At 53.9% G+C, this 16,656-nt stretch overlaps 1 protein-coding gene across 1 annotated transcript; it reads right to left on the reverse strand.

The window, feature by feature from the left end:
- Positions 1-1,443: 1,443 nt before the first annotated feature.
- On the reverse strand, positions 1,444-6,966 carry LOC141932059 (ubiquitin carboxyl-terminal hydrolase 17-like protein 6). Its single transcript, XM_074845030.1, has 13 exons — positions 6,496-6,966; positions 5,961-6,071; positions 5,783-5,885; positions 5,568-5,635; positions 5,258-5,406; positions 4,717-4,799; positions 4,287-4,482; positions 3,965-4,105; positions 3,652-3,752; positions 2,785-2,881; positions 2,170-2,441; positions 1,609-1,869; positions 1,444-1,480 (listed from the first exon to the last, which is right to left on the reverse strand). Exons 1-13 carry the CDS (start codon positions 6,749-6,751, stop codon positions 1,444-1,446), a joined length of 1,875 nt encoding a protein of 624 aa, XP_074701131.1. The 5' UTR covers positions 6,752-6,966.
- Positions 6,967-16,656: the final 9,690 nt, after the last annotated feature.

Genomic DNA, 16,656 nt, shown 5'->3' on the forward strand with positions numbered 1-16,656 from the left:
GCCTGGTCTCGGCTCTTATTTTCTGAAGTCCCGATCATTTGCGTGTCTCTGCCAGATTCTGCCAGTCTCTGGGTGCTGATTATCCTTGGAAGAGGCTTTGCTACCCTGGTAAAATGTCAGCGGTTGTTAGAATTCCGAATCTATCAGGAGCATTTAGTTACATCCACAAAGTGGTACTGGGCGACCTTAGGAGGGTTGTAATGGTTGGCTGTTTTATAAACAGCCCCACATCCCCCCCCAGCCCCACATCTGCTCCCCCAGTGCCTCCCCCCTCCCCCATCCAGGCAGGGCAGCACCTCAGAACCGCAGACCACCCCCCCACACCCAAAGAAAAGGGCCCCGTGGGGTGAGGGGTCACTAGTTGTGCCCAAATCATTAACGATGTGTGGACTTTAATGAGGGGTAATTAATGCCCGTGGTTAACTGGGGGGGGAGGGGACCCGGATGGTGTGGTCCTCTTGTGAAGGAGGGGGTGAGGCGCTTGCTAATGAGACAGGATGGACACAGGTCAATGTGGGATGGACATGGGACGGACACAGGTTGCAGATGGGACAGACAGGGCCTGGGGAGGGGTTGGACATGGGTCAACATGGGATGGAGATGAGATGGACAGAGGACAGGCATGGGTTGGACACAGATCAACGTAGGACGGACACAGGGCAGACACAGGACCAACATGGGATAAACTTGGGATGGAGACAGGTCAACATGAGATGGACACAGGATGGACACAGGATGGACATGGATCAACACAGGATTGACATGGTGCTGACATGGGATGAAAACATGACCAAGGTGTGATGGAGACGGGCTCCACGGGGGATCGACACAGGAAGGACACGGGAGTGTCACAGGGTCGAGACGGGGTCCATGGGGCATCGATGCTGTTGGCATGTAAGTGACACAGGACTGGCACACAAGCAGCATGCAAGCGGCATAGGATTAACATGTGATCGAGAGAAGATTAATGGGGATTGTTTAGAGCTGACATGGGCCTGACATGGGATTGACATGGGATTAAGGCAACAGCAATGGAAATGAAGAGATGGTTGACATGTGAATGGCACGGGATGCACACGTGACCAAGGTGCAGTGAACACGCATCCCACATGGGCTTTGCACGGGATTAAGGCAAAATCAATGGGGACTCAACATAGATTTGACATGTGAGGGGCACAGGATTAACACGTGAGCAACACACACCATGGGAAGAACACAGGGTGAAGATGGGATTGACACGGGACTGAGACTTGACCAATGTGGAATCAATAGAGGGTTGACTCACAAACAAGACATGAGCAACATGGGATTAACATGCAACTGACACTTTATTGAGTGGCAACCAACAGGTAATCGACACAGGATCGACACGCTCTGCCTTCTCGCAGGGCCACAGTCTGCCTCTGCCACGACTGCACTGCGCCGAGTGGTTGTCTGAGCTGCCTATCTGGGCAAACCCTTCACCTCCTCCTCCTCCCTGCTGTGGGGTCACAGGCTTTGGTTTCCACAAACCGGCTCCGGAGATCACGGCCCCGCCGCGGGGATCTGCTCCGCTCGCTCTGCCTGTGCGGGGCCTGCTCCCGAGCAGCCCTGGGTGTGGGGGCCAACAGGGAGCTGCTGTTGGCGGGCCCTGGAACTGCGTGACCTCTGGGAGCAGAGGCACAGCTTGGAGGAATAGTTGTCCCCCTGCTCGTCCTCCTCAGAGCGCGGTGGAGCTCCGTGTAGTCCACAAACCGGCTCCGGAGATCATGGCCCCGCCGCGGGGATCTGCTCCGCTCGTTCTGCCTGGGCGGGGCCCGCTCCCAAGCAGCCCTGCGTGTGGGGGCCAACAGGGAGCTGCTGTTGGCGGGCCATGGAGCTGCATGACCTCTGGGAACAGAGGCACAGCTTGGAGGAATAGTTGTCCCCCTGCTACTCCTCCTCAGAGAGCGGTGGTGCTCCGTGTAGTCCACAAACTGGCTCCGGAGATCACGGCCCCGCCGCGGGGATCTGCTCCGCTCGTTCTGCCTGTGCGGGGCCTGCTCCCGAGCAGCCCTGCGTGCAGGGGCCAACAGGGAGCTGCTGTTGGCGGGCCGTGGAGCTGCGTGAGCCCTAGTAGCAGAGGCACAGCTTGGAGGAATAGTTGTCCCCCTGCTCCTCCTCCTCAGAGAGCGGTGGTGCTCCACAAACCGACTGCCAAGGTCAGAGTTGCGCAGCGGGGATCTGCACCGGGCCCTCTCCCTTTCACTGTTCCTCTGGCAGGGGGAAGGTGGCCTGAATCTGTGCTCTTCTTTGTTGCTGTCTTGTGGCACGGCGTGCAGCACAGGGTCAAATGGCTGAGAGCAGCCCCGGGACACAGCTTCCCTTCTGGATACCAGCCTTCTGGATACCAACAGGCTGGTGCCTGCTGGTGTGGAGGAACCGCTGCCTTGTGGAGATTCCTCCAGGCCCAGCGCCGTGTCCTGCAAAGAGAGGTGTGAAAAGGTCCTGCCCTTTCCTCCTGAAAGGCCCAGAACCACGGGGAACCCCCAGAAGCTGTGGCAGGGGCCAGCTAAGGGCCTCCTAACGGCTCTCCAGGAGGTGTGCAAAGGCAGAAGGGCCAAAGGCGGAGAAATGGGATGGGTCTAGGTGGGATGCTTTGAGAGGGAGCAGTGTTGCAACTGTGAAGGGAACTGCAGTGTGGGAGGGAGAAGAGTGATGCCAAGATGCCAGAAAGAGATCCCCTGTCCCTCTGGTGCCCTGACCCACCTCCCCAGAGTTAACCTTAGTCTGACAAGGCAGACCCTGTGGCCCCACAGAACCCACCTGTTTGTGGTTGGCCGTCGACCGACTGAGGAAGGAAGGGGCATATGATGGTGTCGGTGAGGAATAAGCCCTCTGTCCAAGTTGCGATTTGGAGCACCTGGAGAAGACAAGAGTGATCTCTGTTTAGGGCTGTTCTTGCAGCCTCCTCTGGGGTTCAGTCATTTTCTTGGAGCTGTTTCTACAACAGAGAGAAGACCTAACCAAGACTACAAATGGGAAATTCAATCGTCGTCTTCCCACCAGGTCCCTTACAGCCTCCTTTTCATAGAATCATAGAATCGTAATGAAAGGGCTTGGGTTGGACGGAACATTAAAGATCATCTAGTTCCAGCCCCCCCTGCCACGGGCAGGGACACCTTCCACTAGCCCAGGTTGCTCCAAGCCCCATCCAACCTGGCCTTGAACCCTTCCAGGGAGGGGCAGCCGCAGCTTCTCTGAGCAACCTGTGCCAGGGCCTCACCACCTGCACAGTGACAAATTTCTTCCTTCTAGCCAATTGAAATCTGCCCTCTTTCAGTCTGAAACCATTACGCCTCATCCTGTCCCTACACTCCCTGATGAAGAGTCCCTCCCTCCCTCCCTAGCCTTCCTGTAGGCCCCCTTTAAGTACTCTTCTCTACATTAGCCAGCTTCAGATAGCAGTCAAGTAGCAGTTTACACAAGGGCAGCAGCCTAAATCCCAGCAAGGGAAGAGAAGGACAGACATGGGGTAGTTCAGATTTGACAGCACTGAAGGACGCAGATAGTGATTGTCTCCTATGACAGAAAGAGAAACACAGAAAGGGAAACAGGAGGATGATCAGAAGAAGAAAAGCAAAGCCAAGAAAGGGAAACGTGTTCTGAACACATTTTTATACTTGTTTTTACCTGACGTAAAACAGTAAATAGGCTTGCTGCCTGAGAACTGTGTCGATGTCACAACGATCCACAGAGTTATCATTCATCACGTACCACAGTCCATTGCTGGCCTGTAAAAAAAGACATCGACATCTGAAGTGCAGGGCTTCTCAACAAAAACACAGGCAGAAAACGGCAGCGCCAAGAGTCCATCAGAACAAATCCAACCCAGCCCCTAAGGAGACCTCCTCCCCTAAAACCTTGGCTGCCAGTAACACCACCATGAAAATTTGTCTTCCCCAGCACAGGTTTTTCCCTTGTGAGGAAGGCAGTTGCTCTTTACCTTTGTGTAGCAGTAGTAGTGTCCTGCAAGACAGCTGGCACCCTGGTGAACCAGGACAGCGTACAAGGAGTAGAGGAGCGGTTCTCCAGCTGTCTGAGACATGTATGGGCGAAGATCCAAGTACTCGGGATACTCCACAAACTACGGAGAGACCAAGAGGGCTCAGAAATGATCCTTAAATACTCCATGATATAGCCTTGCACGTCATGCTTTGGGTGTCAGGAAACTGTTCTCGACCAAAGCAGCTCTGTTGGAGCAGAGTACGTGCTTGTCTTCCCATGGGAACTCTCCTCTCCCCAGCAGAAAACACAAAAAGCTCAACACGAACAGCTTGTGAAAGGGCGCACTGACTGCCTTGGGAAATCTCCTCCAGGAAGAGGAAGTTGCGCTCCGGTTGCGTACACACCTTGCTGATCTTCCTGCTGGTGAAATCTTCACACCTATTCAGGAACACCGTGAAAACCTTGGGCGCGTGATGGACTGTGAACCTCTTGGAGGCGGCAACCATCTTGTCACACCTTGAAACCAAGCACAGAGACAAGTGCTGAAGTGCTCCCTGTCTTGCCCCAAGAAGGCCAGATAACCTTGCATGGCTGACCTGTCCTTACGCTATTTGAAGGTCATTCAGTACCATAAGGCCATATTTAAAAAAGGCTGCGTCTCATTGTGGTGCATTAAACCTATGCGAAAAGATGACTTGCAGCACCTTCACACACGATCTAGTACTAAGAAGTTGCTAGTCGTCTTCTTACCTGCTACACTTAAAGCAGTTTTCACTGTCCAGCTGCTCAGGTTTCACAAAGTTCTCCAGAGCTGCGGTGACAGATGAGGCTGCCTGGAGGAGGGAGAAAGGAGAGCACTGAGCTGCAGGAAATACCCTCGCCCACACACGAGGAGTTTACACAACCACGCAGCTAGGGTGACACTGAGAAGAGCCCCTGTGAACCCGCAGGCAGTGTCCAGAAGGAGGCAGAAAGAGGGCATTATGCTCGACATTCCCCTCATTTCCCAGGGATTCCTGGGGCTACCAAGAGCTACATCTGTGGGCCACCGCTCAGTTCAGCTACCGATGGTGTGCAGGGCCATCAGTAATGAGACCACCACAAGCCATCAGCCTAGGAGCCAGAGGGGTGTTGAGGGAGGGCAAAGGGAAGAAGGGGGAGAGCCCATCAAGGGTGCAGAGAATGTGTGCTTGTCCAGCTTAAAGCCGGCACGTACAGGGACACCGCTGCCATGACCTCCCCAGGAGGACACCATCCATTCCACCTCCCATGCACCACCAAGCTCTCTTGCCCTGAGAGTCAACCGCATGGATTCTGGAAAGATACAGGGGCTTGGGACATCCCGAAGCGTGGTTACAAACCCTCTTACTTTTATATGCAGAGGAACATCCAGGAAGGCCTCGTAGTAATCGGAAACCGTGTTGCATCTCAAGCACGTGACTGGAAGGCAAACCGAAATGCTCAGTGATGGGGGAATTCGATTGACTGTGCTGGTTTAGGTCCTTCATACCGACTACGCCAGTCACAGCATCATCTGGTTATGACGGGCAGACAGAAGGACACAGACAATTCCAAGGAGAGCAGGGGTTGTGGAGAAGTACCTCTGGATCTCAGAAAGCCCGCAAAGATTTGATGGACAACGGTGGTTGATTGGGAAGCCATGTCCAAGCTGGAAAGAAATGGTAAGGCAGAGAGTTAGCTCCTCCAAGAGTTCTGCTTTGTCTGAAAGCCCTGGGCGTAGCGTTGCCTTGATGGGAGTACATCAAGGTGTCCAAAGGGCTCGGGAACGTTGAAAAGGTAATTTGTTTGTGCTTACTTGCTGCTCCCACTCAGGCAAGCTTCCTGCATGGCGGCGACAGTACAGCGTAAGAATTCGTGGGCGTCTTCCTGCATGCCAAGCTTGAAATGTTCTCCTATTCCTGAGAAAGAAGGTGGTATTAGTTCTGTCCTACAAGAATGGCAGAAAACCTGTAGAAGCACCTGAAAGGACTTACGTGTGAGAACACTGACGATAGCCCAAGGCTGGATGGCGCTGCCTGAGGACTGCAGGACCTCGTTAACGTGCCTTTCCATTCTGCACATCATGCAGAAGCCTTGCTGACGACCTGAAGAGGGAGGGAAGCAAACTTCTCAGGTTAGCAAATTACCCATAGTGTTGGGAAACCTAATGGGGATCTTGAAGTTAGAAGAACAGTGTGCACCCCTCTTCTCCCAAGGTGCCAATATCGCAACGAGCCCGGCACATTTTAGTGCGTAGAAAATGTTCTTCAGAGGGATGCTAAATTGTCATAAGTTTTCTGTGCAGTAAGCAGAGTTTAACTTGTGGGAATGGGGACCCGAGGCCAGAAAGAGGTGCCTTTCCAAAGATGAACACATCTAGATAGGAGAAGCGGCTTCTAGGCTTGAGTGTTCAGAGACCACCAGCTCGTGGGGCTGACAAAGAAGGGCCGGTTTTCGCAATTCCATATGCTTGGAATCCCTGGGAAGCGCCCAACGGATTCACAGGGAGATGTTGCTAAAAGCACTCACACGACTGGCTGTGCTCCCGAGAGAGCAGGTAGTTGGCCAGAGGTGGGGTGTACGTCAGGCACTGCAGGACGGAGTTGAGGAAGCACGTATTGCCCATGTTGTGGAGTCCCGCTCCAGCTCTCTGCCGCTGCTGCCATTCCGTGCAGATCTTCTCCGGGGGGAAGAGGATCCTCTGTGGTGGAGTCATTCCCTCACCAACGACTGCAGGGAAGTGACATTTGAAAGGAGATGACACGAGACTGTTGCATGAAAGCATATTTAAAAGCTGAGTTCTCTCCAGGAGCACCCAGTGCAACCAGCTCTACATCCAGCCCAGAAACCCAGACACTCAGGGCTGGAGCACCAGCCACGTCCACTGCCTTTGGGCAGCCACAAAATCCCAACCCGCTGGTGAAGCCGTTACTACTCACAGGAGTCGTTCCCCGTTGCGGCCATGGCTCCTCTCAGGAACAGAGGGGAAATCTTCGGATGGCAGAGGATGTCAGGGTGCTTTGCAGAGAGAGGTGGTCAGCGCAAATCCCTGATGGCAAAAAAATGATTGTAGCTCAACAAAACACTTACAAAATCCCCAACACAACCCACAGAACAGCATCTTCCATCAAAAGTGTCTCATTGGTAATGTGGGTGCTGCAGAGCTGCAGGCTGACGGCCCTGCTGTTCCTGTCACAGGACTGCAACCGCCAGCAATTACAAAGGCCCTCTTGAAACTTTTATCCCCCATCTACGTGCTCTCTGTGATCTGTCCTGAAAGTCAAATCATCATTACCTTTGAAAGAGGATGGAAGCTGAGGAGAAGTGGGAAGTAAAGGACGAATGGTTGGGAAGAAGTAGACACGCAAGTGCCAAAGGAAGGAGCTGAGGTATCCCGAAGGCCAGCTCAGCCCAACTGGCTTTTGCTGGCTGCTTTTCGGGCTATAAGTACCGGCCAGATGAGGTCACAATCGCTAGGCGGGTGGGTACGGCATCGCTGCCCCTTTGTGACATCACAGAGCTGCATCGCTGCCCCTTTGTGACGTGGGGCCGCAGGGACGCACAGGGACCCACTGCGGCCACGCAGCTGCCACAGCCCCGGCACCTCCTGAGTCCAGCATCTGGCAGCCCTGCTCCTCGTCAGAGAGCGGTGGTGATCCGTGTACTCCAGAAACGGGCTGCGGAGATCATGACCCCGGCATGGGGATCTGCTCCGCTCTCTCTGCCTGGGCGGGGCCTGCTCCCGAGGAGCCCTGGGTGCGGGGCCCAACAGGGAGCTGCTGTTGGAGGGCCCTGGAGCTGCGTGACCTCTGGGAGCAGAGGCACAGCTTGGAGGACTAGTTGTCCCCCTTTTCCTCCTCCTCAGAGAGCGGTGGTGCTCCATGTACTCCAGAAGCCGGCTGCCAAGGTCAGAGTTTTGCAGCGGGGATCTGCTCCGGGCCCTCTCCCTTTCACTGTTCCTCTGGCAGGGGGAAGGCGGCCTGAATGCGTGCTCCTCTTTGTTGCTGTCTTGTGGCACGGCGTGCAGCACAGGCGTGCAGCCCACGCAGGAGGCCATGCTGATCTGGCCTGGTCAGACGCGGCTCAGCCAGCCTGCAACTGCCTCCCAGGCCCCTGCCCAGGTCAGGCGGCTGGTGCTGGCTGGTGCGGAGGAGCCGCTGTCTTGTGGAGAGTCCTCCAGGCCCAGCGCCACGTCCTGCAAAGAGAGGTGTGAAAAGGTCCTGCCCTTTCCTCCCGAAAGGCCCAGAACCGCGGGGAACCCCCAGAAGCTGTGGCAGGGGCCAGCTAAGGGCCTCTGACAGGCCAGAGGGACGCAAACCTGCCCAGGGCTGTAAGCGTTGGTTTTGCCCCTGCTCCTCTCAGGGAGGATTTCTCTTTTTAGCCTCTGCTTGGGGCATCCAGTTTGGCCACAGCTTTGCTTGGGTGTCCCTTTCTCATCATGTCCCTCTTGGGATGGCTGTTTTTTCCCCTCCCTTGCTTGGGGAAGCTCATTTTTCCCCTTCTCCACACAGGGTACCTGGATTTACTCCAGCCCTCCTCAGGTGGCTCTTTATGCCCCTGCCCAAAGCGTGGTGGCTAGCTTTGCTGCTGCCCCGCTTGGGCCATTGAGTTTTGTCCCTGTCCTGCTCAGGGCATCTTGTTTTGGCCCTGACTCTGCCCTGTTCGGAGTGGCCATTTTTGCCCCTGCCCCAGCAGGACCAGGGGGGCTCCAGCGCCATTTCCCTGGGACCAGCCACCGGCCCAGTGCTGTATTCAATTGTCACACCAGACCCTTGCCTTTCAGGACAAAGATCTGCTTCCGAGCCTCCTCTAGCACCGCTCCTGCAGCTGCCATCGGACATTCAGAGGTGCAAAGTTCCCTCCCTGCTGAGCTCATGGCAGGGTCAGGGCCCAGGAGCTGGCAGTGCCTGATGCCACCCGGGATGCAGAGGATGCTGGCAGCTGGATGTCAAGCAGGGTGTGCCGCTGCTGCCTGCTCCTCACGCGCACGCTTTAGCTACAGCTCTTGTGCTTGGGCAGCACGGCCTTCGCTACCCTTCGCAAAACGCCGTGGCAGGCGGGCTTGGTTGGGTGAACGCGGCTGAAGAATTCCGGAGCCCCGGGAGGCTCCTTTTACGGGAGGCATCTTGTCCATAAGATCATCTGGACAGAGTTTTCGCTTATTTGGCTTTTCAGTAGTAGTCCTCTGAAGATGCCTGTGGAAAAAAACAAAAAAAAAGAAAAAATGAAAAGAGATTTTTAAAAAAATCATCTGTATCTATTTCAGTGCTGTCGCTGGTAAAGGCAACAAGGAGCCTGACCAGCAGCAGCTGCCAGGGCTTGCAGGCTCTAGGAAGCTCTGGCAGAGCTGGCAGAGCTGTGGCTGCCCTCATTAGACATTACTGACAGGGGAAACGCCAACTGGTGAAGCTGTCTTCAGACCTGAGCCATTGCCCATCCCTGTGGTATCTAACAATGCTTTAACTGAGATAAACAAGAAAAGAAGTGCTCTGACTTTGCTGTCTTTGTTTACTCCAAAAGCTGCTGCAGCGATCCCAAGCTTGATGCTTTGGGCTTGTCTTTCCTCTTCAAGGCTAAATAGTCTTGGGGGGATTTCCAACACATGTTGTGTCACCTGTCCCCTGCTGTCCCCCCGCATCCGATCCAGGTCCCCAGTGGCCTCCAGCCCCACCTGGTAGAGCTTCGGCAAGCCAGGATGTGACCCAATCTGCAGAGGGTCCAGGTGATCAGGAACCATAAGCGAAGCTGTGCTATAAAATCCAGTGCTACACTGCTTCTGAAATGGTGCTATGCTGATGCTGCTTATAGAAATCTTGTGCTATGCTGATCATAAAACTGTGTTAAAAAAGCAAAGCTTTAACTGTAAGTACGACTGAGTGTTGTCATCATTCTGCTCAGGATGCCCAGAAGAACCTGTGTGTCCCCACAGTGTCGGGTGGCAGCCCGGGCCCAAAAGGGGCAGAGGGAGATGCAGAGTGACTGTCCAGCAATGGCATTTGGCTGAGGGGGGCGTGCAGGGCAACAGGGACCCAGACGAGCTGGTAACAAGTCCCTGTGCTCTGGGCCATGTTTTCCTCTCTGGTAACAGAGCCTAGGGATCAGACGCATGCAGGATTTTTTTGTTTTGTTTCTAAATACCTCTGGATTTCTTCAATTTTTCGGTTAAAGGAAGAAGTTACTTTTCAGACTTCAGTGTGTCTTTTGCCTCTTTGTGTTGTATGAGGTTTGGAGAGCACGGCATCTTCATAGGAAACGATACGTTCCTTTGTCAGGTGAGGGAGAAAAATCCCTTGCAATAGTGAGAAGAGACAACAGCTTGGGACTCCCAGTTTTTTTTTCTTCTCAATTTATAGACTTTTGAGTAGTGTCATTTGACTGAGCTTTCAAAGTCACATTTGATGGTGAGAATAAAGTGGAATGCAATATAAGCTGAAAATCATTCTACCTGCCATAATTCAAAAAATTACCGAACCCATGTCTGTCAGAGCCTTTAGAAATCTGGTAGGATTTTTTTAGCAAGCTCCGTGGACTTACCAGAGAGCATAATTAAACTCCCATTTTTCATTTCATTCCTCATATTTACAGTACTCAGTTTTGTTCAAATAAAAACCCAAACCAAACCAAACCAAAACCAAAGCTCAGCTCAGGAGAATGGGACTTCAGATGCATGCTTTCCCACAGGCTAAGGAAAATTACATCCAGAGGTTTGCCTTTTCTGTCCACGGCGCAGATGCATTTTGCCATGATTTACTTATCTTTACACTAATGAGAGTGTGGCTAAAACCAAATCTTCATTCCAGTTTTTTATTTTCTTGCCAAAAGCCTTTTAATTCTCTTCTGTCGAATATTCTGCCGGTCCCTCAGTGCTTCCTTGGCAGTTCTTCTGGTCACCCCCCAGCACGCTCTTCTGTGGTCCCTCCCACTGCCTGGTCTCGGCTCTTATTTTCTGAAGTCCCGATCATTTGCGTGTCTCTGCCAGATTCTGCCAGTCTCTGGGTGCTGATTATCCTTGGAAGAGGCTTTGCTACCCTGGAAAAATGTCAGCGGTTGTTAGAATTCCGAATCTATCAGGAGCATTTAGTTACATCCACAAAGTGGTACTGGGCGACCTTAGGAGGGTTGTAATGGTTGGCTGTTTTATAAACAGCCCCACATCCCCCCCCAGCCCCACATCTGCTCCCCCAGTGCCTCCCCCCTCCCCCATCCAGGCAGGGCAGCACCTCAGAACCGCAGACCACCCCCCCACACCCAAAGAAAAGGGCCCCGTGGGGTGAGGGGTCACTAGTTGTGCCCAAATCATTAACGATGTGTGGACTTTAATGAGGGGTAATTAATGCCCGTGGTTAACTGGGGGGGGAGGGGACCCGGATGGTGTGGTCCTCTTGTGAAGGAGGGGGTGAGGCGCTTGCTAATGAGACAGGATGGACACAGGTCAATGTGGGATGGACACGGGACGGACACAGGTTGCAGGTGGGACAGACAGGGCCTGGGGAGGGGTTGGACATGGGTCAACATGGGATGGAGATGAGATGGACAGAGGACAGGCATGGGTTGGACACAGATCAACGTAGGACGGACACAGGGCAGACACAGGACCAACATGGGATAAACTTGGGATGGAGACAGGTCAACATGAGATGGACACAGGATGGACACAGGATGGACATGGATCAACACAGGATTGACATGGTGCTGACATGGGATGAAAACATGACCAAGGTGTGATGGAGACGGGCTCCACGGGGGATCGACACAGGAAGGACACGGGAGTGTCACAGGGTCGAGACGGGGTCCATGGGGCATCGATGCTGTTGGCATGTAAGTGACACAGGACTGGCACACAAGCAGCATGCAAGCGGCATAGGATTAACATGTGATCGAGAGAAGATTAATGGGGATTGTTTAGAGCTGACATGGGCCTGACATGGGATTGACATGGGATTAAGGCAACAGCAATGGAAATGAAGAGATGGTTGACATGTGAATGGCACGGGATGCACACGTGACCAAGGTGCAGTGAACACGCATCCCACATGGGCTTTGCACGGGATTAAGGCAAAATCAATGGGGACTCAACATAGATTTGACATGTGAGGGGCACAGGATTAACACGTGAGCAACACACACCATGGGAAGAACACAGGGTGAAGATGGGATTGACACGGGACTGAGACTTGACCAATGTGGAATCAATAGAGGGTTGACTCACAAACAAGACATGAGCAACATGGGATTAACATGCAACTGACACTTTATTGAGTGGCAACCAACAGGTAATCGACACAGGATCGACACGCTCTGCCTTCTCGCAGGGCCACAGTCTGCCTCTGCCACGACTGCACTGCGCCGAGTGGTTGTCTGAGCTGCCTATCTGGGCAAACCCTTCACCTCCTCCTCCTCCCTGCTGTGGGGTCACAGGCTTTGGTTTCCACAAACCGGCTCCGGAGATCACGGCCCCGCCGCGGGGATCTGCTCCGCTCGCTCTGCCTGTGCGGGGCCTGCTCCCGAGCAGCCCTGGGTGTGGGGGCCAACAGGGAGCTGCTGTTGGCAGGCCCTGGAACTGCGTGACCTCTGGGAGCAGAGGCACAGCTTGGAGGAATAGTTGTCCCCCTGCTCGTCCTCCTCAGAGCGCGGTGGAGCTCCGTGTAGTCCACAAACCGGCTCCGGAGATCATGGCCCCGCCGCGGGGATCTGCTCCGCTCGTTCTGCCTGGGCGGGGCCCGCTCCCAAGCAGCCCTGCGTGTGGGGGCCAACAGGGAGCTGCTGTTGGCGGGCCGTGGAGCTGCATGACCTCTGGGAACAGAGGCACAGCTTGGAGGAATAGTTGTCCCCCTGCTACTCCTCCTCAGAGAGCGGTGGTGCTCCGTGTAGTCCACAAACTGGCTCCGGAGATCACGGCCCCGCCGCGGGGATCTGCTCCGCTCGTTCTGCCTGTGCGGGGCCTGCTCCCGAGCAGCCCTGCGTGCAGGGGCCAACAGGGAGCTGCTGTTGGCGGGCCGTGGAGCTGCGTGAGCCCTAGTAGCAGAGGCACAGCTTGGAGGAATAGTTGTCCCCCTGCTCCTCCTCCTCAGAGAGCGGTGGTGCTCCACAAACCGACTGCCAAGGTCAGAGTTGCGCAGCGGGGATCTGCACCGGGCCCTCTCCCTTTCACTGTTCCTCTGGCAGGGGGAAGGTGGCCTGAATCTGTGCTCTTCTTTGTTGCTGTCTTGTGGCACGGCGTGCAGCACAGGGTCAAATGGCTGAGAGCAGCCCCGGGACACAGCTTCCCTTCTGGATACCAGCCTTCTGGATACCAACAGGCTGGTGCCTGCTGGTGTGGAGGAACCGCTGCCTTGTGGAGATTCCTCCAGGCCCAGCGCCGTGTCCTGCAAAGAGAGGTGTGAAAAGGTCCTGCCCTTTCCTCCTGAAAGGCCCAGAACCACGGGGAACCCCCAGAAGCTGTGGCAGGGGCCAGCTAAGGGCCTCCTAACGGCTCTCCAGGAGGTGTGCAAAGGCAGAAGGGCCAAAGGCGGAGAAATGGGATGGGTCTAGGTGGGATGCTTTGAGAGGGAGCAGTGTTGCAACTGTGAAGGGAACTGCAGTGTGGGAGGGAGAAGAGTGATGCCAAGATGCCAGAAAGAGATCCCCTGTCCCTCTGGTGCCCTGACCCACCTCCCCAGAGTTAACCTTAGTCTGACAAGGCAGACCCTGTGGCCCCACAGAACCCACCTGTTTGTGGTTGGCCGTCGACCGACTGAGGAAGGAAGGGGCATATGATGGTGTCGGTGAGGAATAAGCCCTCTGTCCAAGTTGCGATTTGGAGCACCTGGAGAAGACAAGAGTGATCTCTGTTTAGGGCTGTTCTTGCAGCCTCCTCTGGGGTTCAGTCATTTTCTTGGAGCTGTTTCTACAACAGAGAGAAGACCTAACCAAGACTACAAATGGGAAATTCAATCGTCGTCTTCCCACCAGGTCCCTTACAGCCTCCTTTTCATAGAATCATAGAATCGTAATGAAAGGGCTTGGGTTGGACGGAACATTAAAGATCATCTAGTTCCAGCCCCCCCTGCCACGGGCAGGGACACCTTCCACTAGCCCAGGTTGCTCCAAGCCCCATCCAACCTGGCCTTGAACCCTTCCAGGGAGGGGCAGCCGCAGCTTCTCTGAGCAACCTGTGCCAGGGCCTCACCACCTGCACAGTGACAAATTTCTTCCTTCTAGCCAATTGAAATCTGCCCTCTTTCAGTCTGAAACCATTACGCCTCATCCTGTCCCTACACTCCCTGATGAAGAGTCCCTCCCTCCCTCCCTAGCCTTCCTGTAGGCCCCCTTTAAGTACTCTTCTCTACATTAGCCAGCTTCAGATAGCAGTCAAGTAGCAGTTTACACAAGGGCAGCAGCCTAAAGCCCAGCAAGGGAAGAGAAGGACAGACATGGGGTAGTTCAGATTTGACAGCACTGAAGGACGCAGATAGTGATTGTCTCCTATGACAGAAAGAGAAACACAGAAAGGGAAACAGGAGGATGATCAGAAGAAGAAAAGCAAAGCCAAGAAAGGGAAACGTGTTCTGAACACATTTTTATACTTGTTTTTACCTGACGTAAAACAGTAAATAGGCTTGCTGCCTGAGAACTGTGTCGATGTCACAACGATCCACAGAGTTATCATTCATCACGTACCACAGTCCATTGCTGGCCTGTAAAAAAAGACATCGACATCTGAAGTGCAGGGCTTCTCAACAAAAACACAGGCAGAAAACGGCAGCGCCAAGAGTCCATCAGAACAAATCCAACCCAGCCCCTAAGGAGACCTCCTCCCCTAAAACCTTGGCTGCCAGTAACACCACCATGAAAATTTGTCTTCCCCAGCACAGGTTTTTCCCTTGTGAGGAAGGCAGTTGCTCTTTACCTTTGTGTAGCAGTAGTAGTGTCCTGCAAGACAGCTGGCACCCTGGTGAACCAGGACAGCGTACAAGGAGTAGAGGAGCGGTTCTCCAGCTGTCTGAGACATGTATGGGCGAAGATCCAAGTACTCGGGATACTCCACAAACTACGGAGAGACCAAGAGGGCTCAGAAATGATCCTTAAATACTCCATGATATAGCCTTGCACGTCATGCTTTGGGTGTCAGGAAACTGTTCTCGACCAAAGCAGCTCTGTTGGAGCAGAGTACGTGCTTGTCTTCCCATGGGAACTCTCCTCTCCCCAGCAGAAAACACAAAAAGCTCAACACGAACAGCTTGTGAAAGGGCGCACTGACTGCCTTGGGAAATCTCCTCCAGGAAGAGGAAGTTGCGCTCCGGTTGCGTACACACCTTGCTGATCTTCCTGCTGGTGAAATCTTCACACCTATTCAGGAACACCGTGAAAACCTTGGGCGCGTGATGGACTGTGAACCTCTTGGAGGCGGCAACCATCTTGTCACACCTTGAAACCAAGCACAGAGACAAGTGCTGAAGTGCTCCCTGTCTTGCCCCAAGAAGGCCAGATAACCTTGCATGGCTGACCTGTCCTTACGCTATTTGAAGGTCATTCAGTACCATAAGGCCATATTTAAAAAAGGCTGCGTCTCATTGTGGTGCATTAAACCTATGCGAAAAGATGACTTGCAGCACCTTCACACACGATCTAGTACTAAGAAGTTGCTAGTCGTCTTCTTACCTGCTACACTTAAAGCAGTTTTCACTGTCCAGCTGCTCAGGTTTCACAAAGTTCTCCAGAGCTGCGGTGACAGATGAGGCTGCCTGGAGGAGGGAGAAAGGAGAGCACTGAGCTGCAGGAAATACCCTCGCCCACACACGAGGAGTTTACACAACCACGCAGCTAGGGTGACACTGAGAAGAGCCCCTGTGAACCCGCAGGCAGTGTCCAGAAGGAGGCAGAAAGAGGGCATTATGCTCGACATTCCCCTCATTTCCCAGGGATTCCTGGGGCTACCAAGAGCTACATCTGTGGGCCACCGCTCAGTTCAGCTACCGATGGTGTGCAGGGCCATCAGTAATGAGACCACCACAAGCCATCAGCCTAGGAGCCAGAGGGGTGTTGAGGGAGGGCAAAGGGAAGAAGGGGGAGAGCCCATCAAGGGTGCAGAGAATGTGTGCTTGTCCAGCTTAAAGCCGGCACGTACAGGGACACCGCTGCCATGACCTCCCCAGGAGGACACCATCCATTCCACCTCCCATGCACCACCAAGCTCTCTTGCCCTGAGAGTCAACCGCATGGATTCTGGAAAGATACAGGGGCTTGGGACATCCCGAAGCGTGGTTACAAACCCTCTTACTTTTATATGCAGAGGAACATCCAGGAAGGCCTCGTAGTAATCGGAAACCGTGTTGCATCTCAAGCACGTGACTGGAAGGCAAACCGAAATGCTCAGTGATGGGGGAATTCGATTGACTGTGCTGGTTTAGGTCCTTCATACCGACTACGCCAGTCACAGCATCATCTGGTTATGACGGGCAGACAGAAGGACACAGACAATTCCAAGGAGAGCAGTGGTTGTGGAGAAGTACCTCTGGATCTCAGAAAGCCCGCAAAGATTTGATGGACAACGGTGGTTGATTGGGAAGCCATGTCCAAGCTGGAAAGAAATGGTAAGGCAGAGAGTTAGCTCCTCCAAGAGTTCTGCTTTGTCTGAAAGCCCTGGGCGTAGCGTTGCCTTGATGGGAGTACATCAAGGTGTCCAAAGGGCTCGGGAACGTTGAAAAGGTA

This window comes from Strix aluco, chromosome 19 (genome assembly GCF_031877795.1).
Source record: "Strix aluco isolate bStrAlu1 chromosome 19, bStrAlu1.hap1, whole genome shotgun sequence".
Taxonomy (NCBI): Eukaryota; Metazoa; Chordata; class Aves; order Strigiformes; family Strigidae; genus Strix; species Strix aluco.